Source organism: Sphaeramia orbicularis, chromosome 5 (genome assembly GCF_902148855.1).
Source record: "Sphaeramia orbicularis chromosome 5, fSphaOr1.1, whole genome shotgun sequence".
NCBI classification, from domain to species: Eukaryota; Metazoa; Chordata; class Actinopteri; order Kurtiformes; family Apogonidae; genus Sphaeramia; species Sphaeramia orbicularis.
In genome coordinates this window covers 49,862,238-49,888,244 of record NC_043961.1, presented here as the reverse complement: position 1 = coordinate 49,888,244, position 26,007 = coordinate 49,862,238, and the positions used below count along the sequence as shown (strand labels likewise).

General features: G+C 36.2%; 1 protein-coding gene across 2 annotated transcripts in view; it reads right to left on the bottom strand.

The window, feature by feature from the left end:
- gls2b (glutaminase 2b (liver, mitochondrial)) overlaps nt 1-24,289 on the bottom strand; it is a 48,299-nt gene extending 24,010 nt beyond the window's left edge. Inside the window, exons 1-10 of one of the 2 annotated variants that reach the window (XM_030133436.1) lie at nt 24,099-24,289; nt 13,191-13,290; nt 12,983-13,104; nt 7,086-7,212; nt 6,082-6,161; nt 4,433-4,596; nt 1,886-1,944; nt 408-440; nt 263-321; nt 30-96 (exon numbers count right to left, since the gene is read on the bottom strand). In XM_030133436.1, the coding sequence (XP_029989296.1) occupies nt 30-96; nt 263-321; nt 408-440; nt 1,886-1,944; nt 4,433-4,596; nt 6,082-6,161; nt 7,086-7,212; nt 12,983-13,104; nt 13,191-13,290; nt 24,099-24,271 (984 nt within the window). In that variant the 5' untranslated portion in view covers nt 24,272-24,289. The remainder of the gene's footprint in view (nt 1-29; nt 97-262; nt 322-407; nt 441-1,885; nt 1,945-4,432; nt 4,597-6,081; nt 6,162-7,085; nt 7,213-12,982; nt 13,105-13,190; nt 13,291-24,098) is intronic. The other variant, XM_030133437.1, reaches the window with a different exon arrangement.
- Nucleotides 24,290-26,007: the final 1,718 nt, after the last annotated feature.

Sequence of the window (26,007 nt, the reverse complement as noted above, 5' to 3'; positions counted from 1 at the left end):
GCACTAAAGCAAAATGTTCTGTCACTGACCTTCTTCTCTTTCATGTAGTATCCAATGGCAAAATTTCTGTCGCCCGTTTCTTTTTCTGACTGGAACCTGAGACAGAGACAGAAGAGGTCAATACTAAAACATAAATAATGCAATGGGGCCAGTGGACAGACTACTGACCTCATGCAGGAACCATTCTGACTCAAACAGGCCAATACAGACTGTATTTTGCTCAAAGATTAAATACCTCAGATGGATTTCAAAGAACACTCACGTGGCATTGCTGAATCCCACATATTCTTGGCCTGCCATCTTTTTCACAAAATCCATTACCTTAAAAAAAGACAAAACATAGGTATCATAAAGCAGCACTGTCACAGTAAACAGCTTTACGTTCACGGCTCAAACATTATACTCACATAGTCGAACTTCTCTGCCTTATTTGTACAAGGCTGTAACAAAGACAGAGTCATTAGCATGCATACAAATAGGGTGATTGTAATTACTGCATTCAAACAATTCCCAAATAAACAGAGACTGAATTCTGTATTTGTAATTACACAGTTTGAAACAATGCGTGACTGTCTCAGTGACTGCATAATTTCGTATCTCATTATTTGTTTGTACAGCGAGTAGAAAAAAATCATAAAGCACAGAGCTCAGGTAGAGATTAAGGAGTGTTTTAACCAAAAAGAATCACATGGAACTGTAAAAAAGCACATTATTCTGCTGATCCTTGGTGATTAATCAGTCCTAGCAATTGAAATATTAAAGGAGTGATATTTTGCTTTTTTAATTGGAATTATGCATTTTAAAACATTTCCCTGTGGTCTACATAAACTGTAAATGCTATGCTTGGGTCTGAATTCTTCATTAATTCAACTCCACAGGTCCATCTTCAACCCTATTTCTGAGTAGTGACACGAGACGGGTCGTTTTGAGCGCTGGCCCTTTAAATAAAAATGAGCCACTTCACACCCCACCCCCTCCAGGTTGTTGACTGTGCTTTCTGCCCCATTCAGCCACTTATGTTCATTAATACAACCAACTGAACATTTCAGGTAATTGTCTTGAAGTTTGGACAAATTTCCAATATCGACTACAACTCTGCTGCTGCTGATAAACAACTGCAGTGCCCCCCCCCCCCCCCACCACCACCACCACCAAAATATAATCATTTGTTCCTTGTGCCAGTATCAACATTTCCTGAAAATGGCATCAAAATCCTTCCATAACTTTTTGACTTATCTTGCTATCAGACAAACAAACAAGCAAACAGACAAACCCTGATGAAAACATAACGTCCTTGGTGGAGGTAATTATGGTGTACTTGGAGGAATGTTCGTTTGAAGTCTTAACCTTATATGTGCAAATGTTGTGACGTAACTAGTTATAAAACGTAACAAATTAAGCAGGAATTAAAACGAGTCGTAGAAATCCACTCAATTTTTACCGGAATGAATATAAAGATAGTTTTGCAGCACCTGGAGGGTTCAAATTCAAACTTTATGAACTATTAGGGTCCAAATACACAAATAAATGGACCAAACACTAATAAAAGTGGGTTGAGCAAAATATAACCCCTTTAAAGAATATTCACATCTGGGCAACAGAAAAAATCACACATTAAGGAGTGAATTAATAAAAATAAATTGTTACTGAAGGCTACAGATATCAACTACATCATTTCATTCATTCATAAAATGTAAAGTCTAATGTAATAGTATTATGTCAGTTTCTAATATTAAAATGCAAACATCAACATTTGCTTCTGTGACTTGCTTGTGCTCATGTACAGTGTACATAGGATGTTCTGTTTTCAGTCATTAATCTAATGATCTACTGAACGTGCTGACTCAGCTGTCAACAAACACAATGTACATGGACGTCTGTTTACCTTGATAAGAGAGCTGATCACTATGGCTCCGGCATTCACCATAGGGTTATGGGGCTTATCTGGAACAAAGCACAACAAGATAAGATACGACATTAATGAAGCCGTCTGTACTTTAAAATAACTGAACTAGTGCTCAGGTAATCTGTTGGTTGTGTCATAGTGTGATCTAATGACATATGGCCATAGGTTTAAAAAAAAAAAGGAAAGAAACTAAACACTGGTATTTAAAAAGTAAAGTTTTATCTGTTACTACAATATGTTCTGAACATCCAGGGGCACATGTTCACTGATACATTAAAAAACAATGAAAAGATGCCCTACAGTTAAAAAAGGGTTAATCCAGTGTTTTCAACCTTGGGGTCGTGACCTCACGTGGGGTCACAACCCCACGTGGAATTCAAATGGGGCTGCTGAAATATCTAGTAATTGATCAAAATTAAAAAAAAAAGGCTGCAGCGACGTGTGCAGGCTCAGCCGTCCCATTAAATATGGCGAGTTGACAGAAACAATCACAATCCATGAAAGACATGACAAACTCTGAAGCTGAAACTGAAGCACTGCGGTACTGTTTATCTTTCAAATGTTCATTGTGGTCAGTTTCAGATGCTGCAGCTCTTTCATAATTCATAGTTTGAGTTCTTGTTTTTTCAGTATTAATTGTCAGCCTTGTAAATCCAAGCTGGACTGACTGTACATATCCTGACCAAGGAAAATAAAATTCTCACTTTGTGCAGTAATCTACACCTGGATTTACTGCCTCTGTCCACAATAATATGCATTATTTAGACTAAATGTCATCTAAAAATTAAGGTTTATGTGCAACATAGTATAGCAAACTATTATATGATCAAAAACAAATTATTTTAGCAAAAAAAAAAAAAGTCTCTGTTTTGAATGTCTGGGTTCGCCAGAAATTTGTGATGTTAAAATACGGTCACGAGCCAAAAAAGGATGGGAACCACTGGGTTAATCTCATGCTGATGTATCAATGTGATTATTTTAATAATGATGAGTTATTTATTTGGTTTAACCTATGAAGACCCAAACAGCCACTATCGACTGATGTAAACTGTTTAATACCTGTTGAGCCACTAATCTGATCAATAAATTGGTCTAAAATGTAGTTTGTCATCTCTCATGGTTATCAGATATGACCCATTTAGACGTTCAGAGGCTCCGTAGTGAACGTAGAAACACCGTCATCTTCTACAACATCGATTCACCAGTAAAAGCCATGGAGTTGGATCAATGACAGTGGATGGAAACACTTGGTTTATGCTCAGTTAATGATATATTTTACTGAAAAAGTCATGTTTTCTTCATTTTTCTGTGTTTCTGATATTATGACAATCAACTTCAGTCTGAGCTTTTATGAACAGGTACATGAGCAGTGAATTAAATACGAAAAAATACCTGATTTTCATCCAAAAAATGCAAAATGCAGAGGATAATATTACAATAAATGGTGATAAATAACTTCTGAAAGGTTGAATAGAGAGAAAAATTCATTTGGGAACTGACACAAGAGTAGCACTGGGTCTTTATGAGTAAAATTGATACAAAAAAAAAAAAAGAATTGCGGAGAAAACAGCTAATAATGGCACATCTCTGGCATTTCTTGTATTTGAATTTTAAAATATTATTTTAAAAAATTAATAAGGAAAAATATTTTTCAGAGGGCTAACTTTCACAACTGTTATTTATCTATACGTGGTAGACAGTGCTCTGAGCTTTGCAGTATGTCAAAGAAAAATGCATTTTTGGGAAAACTCAGCGCAGAAGTTTGATTCAAACACCCCTGCAACATTACATGTTTGATTTGTGGCAAAAACACACACCATGCATCAAGTAAAGGATAAAACTGATGCAAAGGGAATCTGACAAGAAGAGAATAATCTTGTGCATCTGCTCATGTCTAATATATTTACCTGCCTGTCCAAACTAGAAGTGTCATTTCCTCAGACTGATTGTGGTGTGATGTGAGTTTCTACAATCTGATCAGACAGTAGCTGCATTCACATGGACCGTATTTCGTCAATCTGACTGGAATCACTAGAGATTCTGGCTGTTTACATGGATGCAAAATGGTGTCATTTATTTAAGATGTGTGTGTTTACATACCCCAAAGCCTTTAATCACAGTAAAACTTTTTTTGTTTGACATACAGTATACTAGTTCAACCTGCTGTGATGCATCTAATCTCCAGACATATACCAGAATTCTTTCACTTTGTTCTTTTTTTCTAAAACTTTCACTAACATCATTTTTTATTTTTGAGATGAATGATTGTTCTAAGAAATGTACTTGTTTTTTTTTTTTTGTTTTTTTTTTAAAGTATCTAATAACTGGTTTCTGTTCATGGTGGAAACCTGTCACATTATGTGGAAAACAGAAAGTAGAGCCTGGATCCACCCAGTTACTTAGTTGCTAATATCTTCCTATCGGACAGTCAGGGTTTACACCATCTGTTTAACTTTTTCTGATTGGACCAGACTCTTCAGATGGAAGTAGGTTCAGAGTTTCCGCATAAACACAGGCCTTCCTCACCTTCGTCATCGAGGGAGAGCATGTTAAACTTGAGCCCACTGGGCTCCATGCCAACGTAGCGGTGGACCTTCTCTGTTCCTGCCTCATGGACGGCGATGGCGTACTGCAGAGGCTTCACGCAGGACTGAAGACAGAACGGCTGCTTCGTATCACCGACTGAGAGCCTGAAGAGAGACAATAGAAAAGCCTGTTAAATTCCCCAAAATATGCAAAAACATCTTGATGAATATATCAAACTTGAGGCTAGGGATGTAAGAAAGTATTGGTTTCGTAATATATCATGATATTTCATTTCACAAAAATATATCGATATGTTTAGGTATTTATTCAAATGCAGACATGCTGAGGGTTAATTTTTGTTTTTTGTTTATATTTTATTTATTATTATTTAAGACTGCTTTGTTAAATAATGGTTATTTAAAGCCTTTTAAAGCCCTTTTTATTGTCTGAAAGAGGCACATGCTAGTTCTCGTGTTGGAATCGCACAAAAATAATGTTACAATGTTGGATGATTCCGTGATTCACAATAATCTCACAAATGTAGTTATTTTACAGTAATGTACATGTACTATTGTATATTAACAGAGAATACTGTCCACTATGCGTTCTTTTACAACTAATACAATACAAACGTTTGAACAGGATCTTAAACTGTATCGTCTGCGAAACATAATTTAAGTTTTTACAGTGGAATGTTTTGTGAGAAGGCAATAGATCCTGTTCTGATCAAATAAAATTTCTTCAGTATTTGTGCATATTTCTGCTGTAATTCAATTTTTACAGTACATAACCTTTTAAAAATGGAAACAAAATTAACAAAAAAATATTGCCTTGTTCACAGTATCGTGATATATCGTGATATATTGTATCATGATCCTAGTATTCTGATTTGTATCGTATCGCCAGATTCTTACTACTTGAGGCTATAAATTACATTTCTCATTTGTTACATGCAGGGTTTCTACACATCTAACTTCCAGATGGCACGGTAAAAAAAAATTCCAACCAGCCAACCAGTCTTTTTATTTGGGATTTATAAGCCAGTCGTCAAGAGAATTTACATCTACCCATTGTGAGTTCTGCCAACGATCATACAAGGCCTGTTGAATAGCTCGCTCACAAACAGTGTGTGGACATCACCTGTCCATCAAAGCAGCAGTGAAACTTGATGACACCTGGGCGGGCCTTAAAATGGATTGAAGGGGGATAAGAGCAGAAGGCTGGGCATTCAACTTGTCAAACTGCCCAAATGCTTTCTGGGTCACGTAGCCTACTGTATGTGCGCTCACACAAACATTCTAGCTGCAATAACAAGCGCCTTAAAATAACAGATTGATTTGTATCTTTTTTTAGATATTTATAATTCTATGTTTTAGAAAACAGTGAATATTTTTCCACACATTTGTTTCCACTTTCCATACTTTTCCAGACCTTGAAATTTATAAAATCTAATTCCATACTTTTCCATACTTGTGTAGGAACCCTGTTCATGAATACAGTGTAGCTCGGGGACTGATCAGTGCTTCTCAGACATTTTCCACATAGATTTTTCTTTTCCCTGTTGAAAATGTAGGGCCAAAAAAAACAGGAAAAAAAAACAAAAAAACTGGGCTGAGCTAAGAGATAAAGTCCAAATCTGTTTGTCTTACCTCTGGCCGTCCACTGTACACAAAGATACACCCCACAGGTCTGGACTGAACTTGGCCAGCTGAGGGATGTAGTTTGCAACCTAAAACCATCCAAAACAAAGTCCAATTTGAGATTTAGATGAAGCGTGACGGCCGCAGCAGAGTTGACATTAAGAGAACACTCGTGAATAAACAAAGTCATGGGACACACTTAGGATTACTATGTACTTCTTCTTTCAATGCAGAAAAAACAACAAAAAAACCCAAATCTGAATAAGTTGGGAATGTATTGAAATGCACATAAGGATAGAAAGATGTGATCCATTTACTTCCACTTATCTTTTAGTTTTAAAGCAAGATATTAATGTATGTTTGGTGTGATTAACTTCATCCAATTTGGAAACTTAATGAATTATCCAAAAATGGAATTAGCTGAGTTGAATGAGTTATGTATAATAAAAACACTACAAATATGAGCATCACCAATATAAAGTTCTTACAGTGTTGCCCTCTTTTTATTCCTATTTATACACATCAATAATCACCTTTGACCCAGTGCAACGAGTACATAGAGTCCCAGTTACACATTATCTATCAAGAATAAATCCCAGTGTCACAATCATTTCATGAGAGGAGGTGAAAATATTTAAACAATTAAACACACTGAGACTGGAGCCATGGGTGATGTGCCAGAAGTCAATAATCTTTTAAGTTTTCTATAATAATTTAACCCATTTTGACTAATCCCTCAGTTTGACTGATCAGGCAAGGTTAGCTTGCTAGTAAATGAAAGCTGATTGAAAAAAAAGTAAATGTATTTGAAAAAAAAAAAAATCAAAATTACTAAAATAAATGTAACACATGTAATGTATATTCATTGCCTTTGAAAAGACCAAACTCAAGGCTTCAAAATTCAAAATTGAGTGAAGTGCCAGAGACACTACCTGCCCCTATTGGAAATGTGAACATAGGCTATAATTTCAGTTTTTATTGAATTAAAAAACAACAAAACCACACATACTTACTTGGCCATCAGTTTGCTTTTGCACTCTGTTGTAGATTTCATGTATCTTTTTGGCAAACATGTCAAACTCAGGAATGATAAATTTCTTCCTGAAGGCCTGAATCAGCAGGATGTTTCCACCTACACACCTGAGAGCTCAAGGAAACAGCACAGAATTACTCAGAAACACTTATAGGAATTCCATCCTTTATGTAATGATGAATAACGATGAAAAATAAAATTATACAGGGTGTCCCATAAGTCTCCATACATAGGAAAAATAAACGTTTCTTGACATAAACCATTTGTATTTATATAATATGCTCTATATGACTGCCATTTTGTCGGGAACACATTTAAATGCGTGTCTGCTGAAGAGCTATAAAGAAGAAATATAAAGAAATACATGTTAGAACCATATATGTATGGAATGTATTATGTCTCCTATGTATGGAGACTTATGGGACACCCTGTATTTATCTGAATATGATAATTGTTCATAACATCTGATATAATATGTGCACAAGTCAGAAAAGTAGCATAGCCTAGTTTAATGTGGAAATATTACTTTAGAAATGATGCATAAAGACCGGATTAAAAGAGGATTATGTGTCATTTATGCAGTTTTTCTAAGTTTTATTTGATTTTGCTGACATTAAAATCAAAAGTATGCCCAGGTGCAGGCCAAACAGACTGAAAAACTCATTCACATCTGTTTACATTGGCCTTTTTAATAGTATTACATAAGACTGTCCCTCTAAGTACTTTTTTTTTCATTATTTTTTTAGTGTGTGTGGATTGTTTTTTTTTTTTTTTTTTTGTTACATGGGGCTGCATAGAAGGAAGAATGACATGTACAGGCTCAGGTCATATCCCATTTAATGCCCTGTGGTCTTCTGGATGCAGAATAAGGCAAAGACACACTGAGGAAAGTCCAAGATGACACTGACCATCAAAAAAATATGTCTGAGACTGGAGGATCTCAAGAGACAACATACTGATCGTAACCAGCTGGTTAAGGTCAGAAATTATCCACCAGAAAGACCTGAGACGAAAGCAAGAAGAAGAGAGGCAGAACTCGACAATGAACTCGACATAGAAAATCATCTGCTCGAACCTAACCCATAAAGACCCAACACTACTTTTGTGTCAGTTCCCAAATGAAAATTTCTCTATATCTAACCTTTCTTAAGTGATTTATCACCATTTATTTAAAATATTATCCTCTGTATTTTATCAGTATAAATCAGGTATTTAGTTCACTGGTCATAGATGTTCATTAAAGCTCAGAGTATTAGATTAAAAACAGAGAAAACTGAAGAAAAAGTGACTTTTTTATTAAAATATATCAATAACTGCGCATAAAGCAAGCATTTCATACATTGCTATTGATCCAAATCCATGGTTTTGCTGGTGAATCAATGTTGTAGAAGATGATGGTGTTTAAACATTCACTATGAAGCCTCCGAATGTCAAATGGTTCACATCTGATGACCATGAAAAGATGACAAACTGCATTTTACACCAATAATTTATATTATATGTATTGATAGGATTAGTGGATCAACAAGGATTAAATAGTTTAGATCAGTAGATGGTTTAGGTCAGTGCTGGATGTTTGGGTCTTTATGGGTTAATAAAGTTCCAAAAGGAACAGGAGGATGGTCACCTGGACAGAGAGGGAAAGACAGGGAATTACCAAGGTTATAATAGTTTTGGATTTTTCATTATAGTTTAGTTTTATTTAGTTTTTACTTTTTTTTCTCTAATTCAGTTAGTTTTAATACATTTTTAGAGCAGGTTTGCTAGTTTTTTATTAATTTTTGTTATTTTCTAAAGGCTTAGATTTAGTTTTTTTTTTTTTTTTTTTTTTTATATCTTTTCTCTTCTTCGTTGTTGTATTCAAATAAATCCCAGACAGGACTCTGCTGCTTTCTCCCAACTTTAGTCCCCATGTTTCCAGGTAGAGTGGGGACCAGAATACGACTGGAAACCACAAGTGACAGACCGTTAAGTGTCATATGGTGCCAGCAGCTAAAATTGCTCGAGGGAAATAAATCAATTTCATATCAGTCCGACATTGACAAAGATGAAAACGAAGGGCATTTTATCCATAATTTTTATATGTTTTAGTTAGTTTTATAAGCACACAATACAGTTTCAGTTAGTTATCGTTTTTTTCTTTTCATTATAGTTTTTATTTATTTCAATTAACAAAAAGGTTTTTACAATTCCAGTTTTCGCCATTTCGTTAGTTCTCGTTAATGATAATAACCTTGCAAATAACCTGCTGAAGAAAAAAACAAGTAAAACTGACCATCCTGAGGCCTTAGGATGGTGGAGGACCACGACTCAGTAAAACAGAAGGAACATGAGTCAGACCTTCTGCAACAGCTTGAGGAGCTCACATCCTCCCATCAGTCTGAGCTTCAGGAGCTGCAGATGAAACCTGAACAGGAGCTCCAGGTCCAACAGCAGGAGTGGAATGACCCTGAGAGCTCCATACAGACAGAAACTGAGGTCCTCAGAGCTGCTGTTAAAACAGTCAATGCTCAGACAAAACACCTGTCAGGAGGAGAAGACGCTTCTCCTCGACAACCTGGAAAAAGTCCAGGGCTCTCAGCAGTTTGAGCTTCAAGCAAAAAGAACAGCCGATGGCTCCAGGACCTGCACGAGGATCCTGAACAACTTAAGGCTACTCTAAGCGCCGCTGAGCAGAAGCTACATAGATGTTGTTTCCACTGGCAGCAGGAGACATTATCCATGCTGCAGGTGCTTAAGATCTGAGACAAACCCTGCAGGCAAACATAAAGTAGTGGGAAAAGACTGAGATCCATGGACGAGCAAATCGACCAGCTGAAAAACTGAGCAAAAAGAAGAAATTCTGGAATATATTCTCATGATCCTCCTAAATCCCAAACACCCTTAACCTTCTGCCCGACTCAAATCTGTGCCTGCATGTGTGTGTGTGTGTGTGTGTCATGGTGTGACTTAAAGGAGCAGCTGCCATCCGTCGGAGCAACAGACTCATGTGTCAGTCATCGTGACAACAAATACAGACTGGATGTTTCACCTCTTTCCACTCAGTTTGTGAATGAATGTTATAATTAACTACATAACGTCTGTGTCTGATGCTCATATAGTGTGGCAATCACAGTTATTCTTTTTTCACATTTCATTACACGATATTTGTCATGATTCTCTGTTTATCTATTATTTCCTCCCCTCAGAGTTGAAGCAACACATTAAATGTTCCAACATCAACAGAAATAAGTGTCATTTTCTGTTACATTCTCAAAGTTTCTGGCATTCTGTCAGCCTCCAGTGTGTTTGGAGACACCCTTTACATTTTTATCTTACCTGGTTTTGATTGGTGGATTTGGTTTTAATTGGATTTGATATAATCAGAAAGTTAAGATTATGTGCTGAAGACAAAGGGAGACAAATGGACAGATGGAGGCAGACAGACAACAAATCCTTCATTAAAATGGATTGTTCTTGGAAGGTCATACTAAAAATAGTCCTGTCTCATGCCTGCACCAGGTGGTAAATGGAAAACAAAACATAAAATGGCTGCATGTTGAGACACAGCTTGGTGCAGAGGGGCAGTGTAGAGCAAAAAACAGAAGCGACTGGCTAAAGGTGAGCGACTATGTAATTAAATCAGAACGACTGGGTCACTGTTACTGTCACTGGTGTTTGCTTACGAGGAGGGGGCTGAAAAGTTCATAGCCTGACTAAGAAGGAGTTATTCCACAGCGATGAAACTTGGCATACATTAAATTCAACCTTTCCTGATACTAACTGCATGGTTTCCTTCCAGATAAACCCACATTGGATAAACAATTTAGGACTTTGAAAAGTAGTACAACAGACATTTCCTGAAAATGCTTACTTTTCACCCCTCCCTCATTCTCCTTACCCCTCTTGAATTCAGCTTCCCAGTTTTGCACAGTTGATAAAGCTGGAGCATCATCCCCTACAGCAACCATGTCAGCATGAATGTCCTTGGGGGCTAACCCCTTTTTCTGCAGACATTTGATAAGACCACAGTGCCACGGATGGTTCACCAAATGTCTCTGGTACTACTTTTCAAAGTCCTAAATGATTTATCCAGTGTGGGTTTATCTGGAAGGAAACCATGCAATCAGTATCAGGAGAGGTTGAATTTAATGTATGCTAAATTTTATTGCTGTGGAATAAATCCTTCTTAGTCAGGCTATGAACTTTTCAGCCCCCACTCTTGTATAATGACTCGATGAGGATACTGCTGAGGGTTCCAAGATATTATAGTGCCAGTCAGATGTTTATGGATTGTGGTGTTCGATGCTGTGCCGCTACTATACGGCATTTTATTTATGCATTCACGTGCAGAGTTAGAAAATTATCTAACTCAACTGTGCAAGCCCAAGATTAGTTCAGTAAGGTTTATGTCTAAAATGTGGTCTCACTGGCGATCGAGCCTTAATGTGTAAGTAACATGGATTTATGCTATTTCTTTTCTTTTTTTTTATTGTGTATGTTTTTACCTAGCCTATGGATGTAGTTTTTGTGTCCTTAATAAAGATAATAGAATGGATTGGATTTATATAGCGCTTTTCTAGACACCCAAAGCGCTTTACATTATTGACCCATTTTTCATTCGCTCTCACATTCACACTCTGGTGGTGGTAAACTACATTTGTAGCCACAGCTGCCCTGGGACAGACTGACAGAAGCACCTACAGCCCCTCCGAGCACCACCAAACATTCATACACCAGTGTGGGTGGCACTGGAGGCAGGGAGGGTGAAGTGTCTTGCCCAAGGACACAACGGACTGACTAGGACAGAGTGGGATTCGAACCACCAGCCCTTCGGTTATTGAATGACCCACTCCACCACCTGAGCCACAGCCGCCCCTAAAGTTTAAATGAACGGATGAATGTTAACCCTTTCATGCATAGTGGTCACTATTGTGGACAGATATTCTCCAGCTGTTCTCTTGTATATTCATGGGTTTAGTTGTTTTAATTCCATGTCCTCCTGAGACCCAGCAATGCATTTTGGTCCTCTGTAGGGGACTAAAGTTTGACAGTTTTAATTAAAAAAAAAAAAAAAAAATGCTGTTCATTGCAAAGGACATTCTATTAAAAAATAAATAAATGAAAATAATTTTAAAAAATGTAACTGAAAAACTGTTGCATTACACAGTTTCCAATCAAGATGACTGTTTAATGTAAGCAAGCTAAAGATTTTCACTTTACTGGATCTCAAGAGGATATCAACCAACACAATGGATGCTCATGCATCATCTACACTGACATTCAGACCATTAATGTAACTTTGCTGTTCTTGATAAACCTGGTCTGCACTAACATTTTTGAATGTAAATCAACTGCTAATTTTCTCAAACAAAAAGTTTTTTTTTTTTTTTTTTTTTTTTTTTTTTGCGTATTATCTCCATAACTAGTATTAGAATATGACAAAAATGTGAGAAAACATCAGATTAGCTGCAATAAAAATGTTTTTATTTCATAGTTTTCACACAGTATATCATTTTATGATGATGGGTTTTAAATATTTGTGTCTTCACTTCAAAAATTTTACACATGCTGTCCAGCTGAGTGGACATTTTTGTAACTCCATGAAAAATAGGTACATAAAAAAATTCAATCGCACTGTTTTTTTCATGCCTAAAGAGGAATAAAAACACTCAGGAAAAAAATTTTGATTAAGGTTCTCATAATTCGTGCATGAAAGGGTTAATCACTGGAGAGTGAACTCATTTGTGCATGGTTTGATCCAGTTTGCTTCAAGTAGCTGTAAGACACGATCACACACATCACTACTGATTCGTTCGATTCCCTCCAAACCTATATCTACATTTCTTTACATTGAAGTGTATTAAAGAGTATTAGTATTTTCTGGTCCCGTCTCACCTGTGGAAAAGGTCCCTGTCCATCATAACCTCCCCAACAGATTCCCTCACAACCCGTCGAAGATTTCCCATGCACTCCCTCAGACGGGGGTCAGATGGATGAAGGCCAGTTTTCTTCAGGGCCTGTGAATGACAGTGGATCCAATTATGCATGAATGTATACATATATGTATCTGTGTGCGTGGATGGATACTTCTGGATCTACATACTGAAATGAAAAATGAAATGGGAACTTGCTCCCTCCCTTCGGTGATGGTGTAGAAAAGCATGTCTTCTACTCCAGAGCTGGGGGTCTTTGAATGCATATTTCTGATGCAGTGAAGAGGAAAGCAAGTTATTCATACAGGACACCGACTATGTTTACATCACAATAGTTAACCAGTTCTTCCTTAATTCTGAAAAAACACATTGTTCTACACAGGCTGTTTACAAGGCCACTGAACACCATTATCCTTCTAATATTCCTGATTACATGCAGCCATGCATATCCCATTAAAATAATGTTTTTTCCAAGTTTCCATTGGTGGCAGACGTTCCATTATTTGAACTCAGCTTCAGTCTTTAATTCCTTCTGTAAAAGTTTCTTCTTCTTTTTTTTTTTTTTTTTTTTTTTTTAACATATTTGCTGATATCCATAAACCTGATGTTATCCTCAACAGGCATATACTGTAAATCCTCAGAAAGGGTGACCATTAACTTGGGCTGTGTATCACAACCTGCAGTAAAACATGCAAATTCGATTCATTTTCTCAATGTGCTGTATGCATTTCCAAAGAATCAGACTAATATCAGCATATCCTACATGTTTGAACTGAAAAAGGCTACAATCAAATCGAGGCCTACATTTGGAATACCCAAATGTTAAATGCTATTTACATAACACCGGTCAACTTCACAATTATAGTGGAATATGTGTGCATGTAAACTCAGTGTCAAGCTGAATACATACAAGCCTACACAACTGTTTGAAACCAAGACATGCTTTGTAAATGAATACACTGGTCTACAATTTTTTAGAAATGATTTGCTTCAGATATTAAATGTGCTAAATGTTACGTATTTTAATAAGATTAATTGGAAAATAAATGACAAAAGTGCCGGTTTGCTGATGTTTTCAAGGTATATGATTAAGTGTTATTACACATATATATTGGTTTATGTACATTTATATAATAGTTTTATAAATCTTCCACTAAATAGAACCTGTAAAGTGAATGTATTCTAATGTGCAGACAGTGTTTTGAAGTAGATCTTGTAGCTCTGAGACAAATATTCCATTTGAGTCAAACCCATTCTCTTGTTAATTCTTGAGTTTCACATTTTGACCCAAGGCTGTATCTTGGAAAGTTCAGCCAACCAGCATTTTTGACTTGATTTTTCTTTATCAGTGACTCTCATGTGGTAAAATTTCATCACTTTTATTCTGGAAGCATTTTCCTTGTAGACCAGTGATATCACAAATTCACTCAGATAGACAGATATTCAAGGTTTAACTTTTCAGGATATTCCTCTTGAGATACTGCAGACACCTGGTAATATTTGTATTATAGACAGTTCAACATTTCTATGGGGTTATCACCAGTGGCGGCTGATGAAATTATTTTTTGGTTGGGCACAAGTCGGTTTTTGGATACACTAAAACCACATATAACCCTATAACCACTTGGATACACCGAAACTCAAGCACCAGTATTTTAAAATATTAGTTTAAATAAAAATAAAAATACACAGTATGTGTTTTCAGTCATTTACTTTTTATATGAAAATTTCACCCATGTATCCTTCAAACATGCACATTTTTCCATAAATCTATTGTACCTAACAAGTGTCTTTTCCATTGATAATATGGCCAATGAATTTAGATCAGCGGTGAAGGTAGTATGGGTAGATCGCATGGCAAAAAAAGAAAAAAATAGAAAATCAACATAAACGTTAAAAGATATCAAAGTTAAAACACTTGTGACGGAATTCAAACCTCAGCCTCCCACATCAATGCCACTAATATTAATCACTGAACTAGCCTGCCCTATGTACACATTACAGTATTATTACCTATTCATTGACTGTATTTTTGAGGACGGTGTCAATTCTTTTCAGGATGTGGTATTTACTCCTGTGGGTGGTGTCTGGGCACAAATTTTTGTGCCCAAGGCTCTCTTAACTCTTGTATTGGAGGGGGTCTACTGCACACGCGCCATTTATAATAAGAGTCTATTATGGTAAATGGATAGCCTTGGGCACACGTGACTTGACTGCTCACTGACTGATCAAAAACATTTTTAAACTATACTTGAATGCAGGTTATACATGGGCTGTATTATGTATAGCTCATTTATTTACATATCGGCTAAAATTTACTTGGGGGGTCAAATGAGTGGCCATTTTTGTCAAAAAAAAAAAGAAAAAATTGTGAGAAATGCATAGAACTGTGTTGAAATAATGCTAATACATTTGTGCACAGACTACTGATATTATTTGACAGTGGGAGCTATATTTTCAGAAATATTGGATTTTAAATAGCACGTGTATGTGAAAACTTTTGCTGGTGGACGGACGTGACATTACCCATGATGCTCTGGTCAGTACCAGTACTTTATTAGTAATAAACTTATATACTTACTATTGCTAATTCTCCTCTTATTCATAAATGTTAGTATTGTGGATCTAAAACAATAACAGCTGACACAAAAACACAAAATGTGGCAGTGGACGGATGTGACATGGTTGTTACGGATCCCATCATACTGATGCTCGGCAGCCATGTCACCGTTTCCACAAATGATCCCTGTGCAAAAACTAGGATCAGAATTATTTATTGTGTAGTTTATCATCATACTAAAGAGTAAATAACAATATAGAATTGTTATTTCTTTATAAAAATGGTTATTATTGATTTAAAAAGTGACGTGTGACATTCTTAATGTATGTATTGGCGTAACATAAGCAGGATGGATCAGCACCATACTCCATATTGCAACCTGTAAAAAATAAGACATGTGATATGTAGTATATAATCTTGTAAGAAAAATTGGGGAATTTAAAAGAATAGAATATTTGTTTTTCAGGTTAATTCAGTTAAAATATGTGAAATGGTGGCTGATCTTTGCTTCCTGGGCCTGACTTTATTCACCATCAACAGGGGATGCTGTCAATAAAAACTCCGGTCCAGCTTTCTCAATCACTGACATTCTCCACACAGGAACGTGCGCATCTGACACCAAACCTCCACTGTCTTGAGCCCCTATTCTTCTTTCCTGATACTGTTGATGTAATCAGTCTGATCACTGTGATGATTTTATATGACAATTTCTGCTTCACTTCTGCTGTTCTTCATAATAATGTAGGATGGAGCAGCTGTAAAGAATCCTGCAGGAACTCTTTTAAACAGAAAGCACTGATTACTTTATTATCACTGATGTCTGGAAATGTGCAGCCAAATCCTGGCCCAGACACCACTACAGGATTTAACACCCCTGCAGATTTTAAAGAAAGAGCTGGCCTGGGTTTCATACATCTGAATGTGCGCAGTCTTGTTGCTAAAATTGATATGTTGCGAATCTGGGCACACTCGACTGACACAGAGGTCATTGTTTTAACAGAAACTTGGCTGAGTAAATCTGTCCCAGATTCTGATGTAAACATCAGTGGCTATAATGCAGTGGTGGCTGCTGGTCTTTCAGACAGGGGAAGCTCATTGTCGGCTTACATTAAAAAAAACTGTCGTTATTTAAACATAAATTCGGCCCTCTGTTCCTTTTTAAGAAAATGCTCAGTGACCTTATCGTACCAAGTATGCGTCTTTTCCAGGGACTGGACCAGTGTCCTCTCAATGTCCAGCAGAGCTAGGCTGCTTAGACTGCCTTGGCCCATTGTGTTGTGGGTGTAAGACTTCAGCCTTTTTAAACAAGAGATGCTCCTTTCACTCCGACCTAGCCGACAGTTTGATTGATTTAACTATCTACAAAACGATATTAAACTCGAACAAGAAATGATTAAATCATGTAACTGAAACAAGAAAACGCTGAAATTATGTTAAATTGAAACAAGGAAGTACAATGACTGTGTTTTACTTACAGTGCAAGAAATGAACGAGTAATTTCGTAGTGGTTTCTCTTTTGATTTTACAGCAGAATGTGCGACGGTATTAAACTGAACTGTGTCAGTGAAGGAGGAGATCTGAAAATAGCTGTCAATCAAACGGGATTCAGCCTTTCGACTGATCATCCAATCAGCACGTGTGATTCTGGCATCCGGCCCGGCCGAGCTCCGCCCACAGCTCCATTCACCCCCAGAGACGCCCGGCGTCCGGGGGCAGGACAACATCATGGCATTTATCCAATTACCGTCCAGTTCTGAGGCAATGAAAAAAACTGTTCCATTCAGTCCCATTGAAGCCCAGAGACGCCCGGTGTCTACGGGCAAATGCACTGAGCAGAGATGTATGAGAAAACAGCGCAACGGGAATGTATGAGAAGTGAATGACATCGCGTCCGTTGGTTTGTGATAAAGCTGATTCTGAATGAACTCATCTGGGAGATGAACGTGTTCTAAGACATTTGTAGTCAATAAAATGTCAACACAACTGTACATATTTGACCATTTAATTTTCGTAATTTTAGGGGAAGCCAGGCTTCCCTTGCAGTCTATGAGAAATCGCCACTGCTATAATGTGTTTAGGTCTTACCACCCTAAAAGAGGTGGAGGTGTAGCCATTTACACCAAGAAAAAGTTCCAAGTGAATGTGCTGCTCTCCAAATCAGTGTTAAAGCAGTTTGAGTTTTTAGCATTGGAACTTGAGATCTCCAAATCTCTGAGTATTAATGTTGTCGGTTGTTATCGAGCACCCTCAGCTGAAAATTGTGCCCTGCCTAATTTAATGCAGCTTCTTTCAGAATTCAGCTCAAAGGAATTTATAGCTTTGGGTGACTTTAACCTGAACTGGGTACAACCAGTTTCAGATGAGCTTCGATCCCACTGCGGCTCACTGAACATCTTCCAATTGGTAGGCAATGCAACTCGACCAAACCTTAAAAATCCACAAAAATCCGCTTTAATAGATCTCATTCTAACAAATGTTCCCCATAAATACACAACTGCCTCGATATTTGCAAATGATGTCAGTGACCACTGTGCTGTTGCAACAGTGACCAATACAAAAACACCTAAAACCAGGCCATGCATCATTTATAAACGTGACATGAAGCACTTTTCAGAGCAAGGTTTCTTTCTTGATTGATCTCTTTTTGGCTGGGCAGAAATTGATCTTATAGCTGATGTTGATATTGCCTGGAAGTGTTTCTATGATGGTTTTTGTAACATTGTTAACAAGCATGCTCCATTTAGGCGGTGTAGAGTTAAGGGCAGAAACAATGCATGGTTCACCCCAGACCTTTCAGATCTCCTCCCCGAGCACAACCTGGCTTGGGCTAAAGCCAGAAAAACAGATCTAAACTCTGACTAGTTAGCCTTCAGGCAATTACGTAATACTTGTCCTGTTAAAATCAAGAAAGCCAAAGCCAATTTCTTATGACAAACTACACATAATCTAAATAACCTCTCAAAATTCTGGAAAACTATCAAATCCATTTCTGAAAATAGTAAAGGTTCTGAGCTACCACCATGCATTGTTAAACACTCTGAAAAAATCTCAGACAGAGCTAAAATGCTTACTTGTTTAAATGAACATTTTATTGCCTCAGGGCATTTATTTGAGCCTCTAAACCCTACAAATTTAAACCCCACTCTTAACTCTTTTTCCACTAAATCTGAGTATAAGGCTCAGTCAAGACATTCTTTTAATTTTACCCCATGTTAGTTTCTGAGGTGCATAAAGCCCTCAAGCATTTAGACACAGCAAAAGCTGCAGGCCCTGATAAACTTGAGCCTTACTTTTTAAAGTTAGCATCTGATTTTATTGCCCCACCCTTGAGCCATATTTTTAACTTATCCTTGGTCACTGACACTATACCTTCAATCTGGAAGTCTGCCCTAGTCACTCCTCTGCTCAAGGGGGGTGACCCCACGGTCTTAAACAATTACAGGCCCATCTCCAAACTCTGTGCCCAGGCCAAAGTTTTTGAGTCCCTGGTTAGTGATCAGCTGAAGGATTTTTTAAATGACAATAGTATTTTATCTGACTTTCAATCTAGTTTTAGAAAAAGACAGTTACAGTAGCACTTAACGTTTTTAATGATTTTATTGAGAAAAAACAGCACTGTGCAGCCCTTTTTATCGACCTGTCAAAAGCTTTTTACACCATGGATTAGGGCTGCTCGATTATAGAAAAAAAAAAAAATCACGATTATTTTAGCAATAATTGAAATCACGATTATTAAAAACGATTATTTGTTAACCTTAAAGTTGTTTATTTTTTTCTTGCAAAACAATGTAAGATATACTCTTTAAATATAAATAAAGCTTTTAACCATTAAAACAAAGTATGTTCACTTTTGTACGAAACAAAAAAATCTTTGAATGCAAATAAGTATGCTGTAAATTCAAGTATGTTTCCTTTTGTAAACAAATAGTGCACTGGAATTAAACTGCTCTAGACTTGCCATAGAACTGGAGCAATAAAAAAAAACTCACGTAAAGTGCAAATTATAAATTCAAGTATGTTCAGTGTAGTATGAAACATAGTAAATTCAGTGGCGTGCCGTGAGGTTTCAGTTAAGGTCTTCTGTATACATCAGCCATCTAGAATACGTACGTTAGGGTTATACAGGTTAGGGTTAGGTTAATACAGGAGTTGCAGCGTAAAGAGATTCGGAGACTGAAGATTGCATTGCGGACGAAGTTGTAGACGGAGTTTTTTTATGTGTTTTAGTTTTTCATAAGATTATGATAAAGGTCGCGGTGGTTAAACTTTAGATGGTTAAAAAGGTTTGCTGTGTTACCGGTCGGTGTGGACACAACTACGAAACACTTTTTGCACGTAATGGGTTTTTGCTCTTCATCAAACCCAAAGTGATTCCATACAATTGAATTTGACTTGCCTTTTTTGTTTACCAAGCACTTCTGCTGCGATTCTCCTGCTATTTTTCCAGACCGCTAGGTACAACTTTCCTCTTAGGGTGGACCTGTCAGCTAGCAGGCAGCAGTAGCTTAGAGGGGGGCGGGGCAGAGCAGCTCATGGTAGCTTGCGTGCGCGTGAATTAAACAACTCAAAATTAATAATCGTTTTTTCTCGATTACATAATTTTTGTAATCGTTGCATGTAATAATCGAAATCGTAATTGAATTCGATTAATTGCACAGCCCTACCATGGATCACTCTATTCTTTTACAAAGACTATTTAAAACAGGAGTGTCGGAACACGCAGTTGGCTGGTTTAGACATTACCTGACAGACAGGAAGCAGAGTGTGCAGGTAGACGGCTGTACTTCCACTCCACTCACCTTGACAAAAGGTGTGCCACAAGGGTCAGTCCTGGGGCCACTTTTGTTCATAATTTACATTAATAACACCAATCTCAGTATATCAAACGCAAAATTTCATTTTTATGCTGATGATACAGTCATGTACACTTCTGCTTCCACTCCTGTCCAAGCCCTTACCCAGTTACAACTTGCTTTTAATACTGTCCAACAAAATTTTCATGACTTAAGACTGGTTTTAAATGCAGATAAAACAAAAGTCATGATGTTCTCAAACTCAAGGTCCAAACTGTTAAACCTGCCTTCACTGATCACTACTCAGGGAACTCAGATAGAACTCGTCCTATAAATATTTAGTCATTTTAATTGACAGCTCCCTTTCTTTTTCTGTGCATATTCAGCAGCTTGTTAAAAAACTAAAACTAAAACTTGGCTTCTTCTTTCGAATCAAATCATGTCTGTCTTTTGTATCAAGGAGGAGACTGGTTTCAGCTACGTTTCTGTCTGTGTTGGACTATGGTGATGTCTTGTATATGCATGTGTGGCAGGAGGATTTGCTCCTCCCTTGCTTGCATTTACCAACACAAAGTTCCTTCGGGGATTCACTTATATTAATTTCTTATGCACAAAGACATAAATAAGACCTCTAAGCAAATTTTAGCCATTTAACATAATGTTCCCAGGCTTGATACCATCCTCACATTATCTGTTCCACAAAGAATTTGGGTAGTGTTGGTATAAGTATTACTTTGGGGGTACTTGAACTGTACTTTTTTTTTTTTTAAACAAACATATGTTATGCCAGTATAATGAACACTGTCATTTTTGATTTCACATAAACATCAGACAAATGCTTCTGTCTCTGTGTGAGTTCATATCACTGTACATGCAAGATCAGGTTCACTTCCACCACTGCTCACTCTTCAGCACCTGACCCGATGCCACAAGATAGGATCTAAAATATCTTACAGTATACCACAGAGAAACCAGTAGTGTGAAAATATAATAAACTTCTCTCCAAAGGATAAGCACAAGTACAAGTCAAATATACTTAAACCTACGGCACAAATATATACTTAAGTATAGCTCAATCAAAAGTTTAAGTATAAGTTAAATATACTTAGACTTTTAGTACATTTTTTAGTACAAGCCAAGTATACTTAACATTAACTTTGTTAAGTATATCTCTGATAAGTGCATAGAAAGTAAACTGAAAGCATACTCTATTATTTTTAGTTTAAACAAAGTATACTTGAAGTACACTTGAACATACTTCTTTTTGGTAAGGGTTATATTGATTTCTTATGCACAAAGACGTAAATAAGACCTCTAAGCAAATTTTAGCCGATGTTAATGTTTTTGTAAAATTATTTTGGGTAATTTCTTCATGTGAGACTGGTAGGGCAGCTCCATAGTGCTCTCTAATGAAGAATCACCACTGTTTAACCCTTTCATGCACAGTGGTCACTACAGTGGACAGTTATTCTACAGCTGTTCTCTTATATAATTCATGAATTTTGTTTTTTTAATTTCATATCAGCCAACACAATACACAAAACACTGCAACTGATAACATTACTGTAACTTGGCTGTTCTTGATAAACCAAATGTAACATATTTGAGTGTAAATCAGTTCCTTGTTATTGTTATTAGACTGTAATTAACAACAAAAGTTTTTTTTTTTTTTGGCATATTATCTCCATGAAGTGACTAGTATTGGAGTTCACTACAAACAAAAAGTTAAGGATATTTCTTTTTGTTTTTTGTCTCTTTTTTTTGGTCATTTTTGCCATTTGTAAATAAAACTATGTCTGGTCATTAAAAAAATGTGTTTCAATTCAATTCACACACACAAAAAAGTAAAAAGCGTTGTGTAAAAATCCCAACTGAAAAAACAAAAAAAAAATAGCTCCAAAAATTTTAAATATCCATTACTATTTGTTTGTAGTGTATGTTAAAATGTGACAAAATGTCAAATTAGCAGCATTTATTTTTTTATTTCATAGTTTTCACACAGTATATCAGTAAATACACATTTCGTTGCTTTAAAAATTAAACGCACATTTTTGCAACTCCATGAAAAATAGCTTCATTAACCCTTTCATGCATTGTGGTCACTACAGTGGACAGCTATTCTACAGCTGTTCTCTTGTATATTCATGGGTTTAGTTGTTTTAGTTCCATATCAGCCAACACAGTGGACACTTATGCATCATCTCATAAACTGCAATTCATACCATTACTGTAACTTTGCTGTTCTTGATTGGTTCTAGAGTGGAAATCAATTGTTAATTGTTATTTTTTGCATATTATCTCCATGAAGTGAGAAATAACTAGTATTAGAATATGTTAAAATGTGAGAAAACCTCAGATTAGCTGCATTAAACATGGTTTCATTTCACTGTTTTCATATCACTTTATCATATTGGGTTTTAAATACATGTTTCTTTGCTTCAAGAATAAAATTCATGGTGTAGCTGAGTGGACATTTTTGTAAATCTATTTAAAAAAAAACCTCAATCTCATTGTTTTTGTCATGCCTAAGGAGGAATAAAACACTCAAAAAACAAAACAAAAAACAAAACAAAACAAAAAAACACCTCAACTAAGGTTCTCATAACACTGGTGTCAACAACAAATTTATTGTTTAAGTTTTTTGAGCTGATTTAGGATAATTTTGGTGTGCTGAATCCAAAAATCACATTAATTTTGCTCAACCAGGTCAACTTTCTGAACTATGCTACATATTGACTTTTTAACATTTTTGCTTACATTTATGGGCATTTTCACATCATATGATACAAAATTCTTTCATATTTCTTGCAATAAACGAGTTCTGAAGATTTTACTTTTGCCAATTTATGATGGATGTTTTTTTTAATATTACAGGTGAATGAAATGGCTTCGACTAGAAGATCTTGCAAAAATAAGCCTGACGTATTCTGCTACATATGCGGTGAATACACCTTTGTACCTAACAGGAATCAAGTCACAAGTTTCATAAAATGTGCTTACCAATCTTATTTTGGTATTAATTATTATATTTTGTGAGAAGATCAAATTTTTCAAAATCAAATTAGCAAAAAAACCTGACCTGATTGAGAAAAACAAATGTCATTTTTGGATTTAACGGTGCAAAATGGTCCTAATTCAGTTGAAAAAACCTAGACAACTTGCAAAAAACATTTTTTTGTAACCCAGTGTAATTCATGCATGAAAGGGTAAAAAAAAAAAAAAAAAAAAATCATCTCATTGTTTTTTAAATGCCTAAAGAGGAATAAAGAAAAAAAATCTTGATCAACGTTCTCATAATTCATGCATGAAAGGGTTAACACAAATCATGTCAGTGAAGCAGTAGGGGTTGAAAATTCAGAATATAATATTTGCTTGTGTAAGTGATCTTATTTAAAGTTCTAAGCTGATCTGGTGTCTGGGACATGTCTCCTGTTACTTTAATAACAAACTACTGCTAAGTCTGACAATCACCTCCAGCTGACACATGCTGCTATCTGACACTCCAGCTGATGGGACTGTCTAGCACTGTCTGATCCACTTCACTCTTACATTATTTATCACTGGATTTATACACAAACACAGGTTCCTAATGTTAACTCTTAACAGATCCAGGTAAGGTCCAGGTGAATTCTACTGCTGTGTTCTGGGTTATTGGACTGAATGTTCTCCTCATGGTGCATGGTGATCAGCTGTAGGTGCTGTATGTGTCCGAGTCAAACACTCACAGTTTGGGCTGCAGCTGATCCAAGTGTGCAGGCGGGCTCCTTCTCTGGGATTTGTTTGATATTGTGCCCAGACAACATGCTGGATGAATGAGGAAAACCCTTTTTGCAGCATCTACATTTTTGCCGATAAGTTGTGCAGAGTTTGCCAGGCGCAGTGCTCTCAGACAGTGCATAGTTGACTGGATAGTTTCTGTGAAGCCCAGATAAGGCTGCCGGTTATTTTTGGTCCTGTTTGCCAGCGGCTGCGTGTGAACTCCGTGACTTTCTAGTGGAAAAGCAAAAGTTTTGATGCCTTCAGGTGTCGTCGGGAATATTAGCTTTCCGACTCCGATAATGTTTTTTTCTCTAAGTATGGGTCATAGTGTGAGAGCATATGGATAACGTCTTCAAAAAAATAATTATGAGCTTCATATGTGTCAGATTTATGCACATTAAACCGCATAAAATGACTACTTCCCACCAAATAAATAAATAAATAAATGCTCTGTTAGCGAGACGAAATGTAATGTTACCAGGCTCTCATGAAAGCAGCAGGGCTCCTCAATAATAACTAAATGACAGGCACTCCACCACCTGCTCTGCTGTTGTATAGAGCAGCAGCCAATCAGGAGGCAGAACTGCTGTGACCAATCAACACCTGTTACTAACTGTTTATCACACAATAAGTCTTTGACCTTATTACATACACAGTCTCACTTTTTTATTGTTATGGTCCCAGTTGAAGCTCCTCTGCACATTTGATTTATTGGCTAATTGATAACTAAGAGCATGAGTGTTGGTCACCAGTGAATTAAAAACAAAAATGAAATGGAAATTAACCCTTTCATGCATGGATTACGAGAACCTTTATCAAGATTTTTTTTTTTTCTGTTTTTATTCCTCTTTAGGCATGAAAAAAAACAATGCATTTAAAAAATTTTCTTATGAACCTTTTTTTTTTTTTTTTTAATTGCAACAAGAACAAATACAAATACATGACAAAAAACAAAGTGACACACTCATTTCTGTCCATATGTGCAAATATAACAAAAGGGAATCACACCTCCAACATGTTATATGAATTAGAAAATATGTGAAAGCTTAAGGTAAAAATAAAATAACTAAGGCTATACAAATAAAAGATAATTAGAATTTTCTTATGAACCTATTTTTCATGGAGTTGCAAAAATGTACATTCAACTCGACACCATGTGATTAACCCTTTCATGCATAGTGGTCACTACAGTGGACAGTTATTCCACAGCTGTTCTCTTATATATTCATGGGTTTTGTTGTTTTAGTTCCATATCAGCCAACACAGTGGAGGCTTATGCATCATCTCATATACTGTAATTCATACCATTACTGTAATTTTGCTGTTCTTGATAAACCTGATCTGCACTAACGTGTTTCAGCATTAATCAATTATTTGTTAGAAAATTTTTTTTTTTTTTTTTTTTTTGCATATTATCTCCATGAAAAGAGTAATAACTAGCATTAGAATAGGTTAAAATGTGAGAAAACATCAGATTTTATTTCATTGTTTTCATGTCACTTTCTGATATTGGGTTTTAAACATGTGTCTTTATTTCAACAATTAAATGCGTGGACATTTTTGTAACTCCATGTAAAAAAAAAAAAAGATCACATTGTTTTTTTCATGCCTATGGAGGAATAAAAACACTCAAGAAAAAAATCGTAACTCAGGTTCTCATAATTAATGCATGAAAGGCTTAATATTTGAAGCATTTTTTTTTTTTTAGTGATATTCAGACTTGCACATACTTTAAATATAGATTCTGTTCATTTAAATGTTATTTTGTTTTTGTATTAATTTGCTTTGTTTTGTTTTATTTTGTTTCTTTGCATGTTCAAAATAAATAAATAAAACAAAATAAAATGAAAATAAATATATTACAGCGTAGGTGGA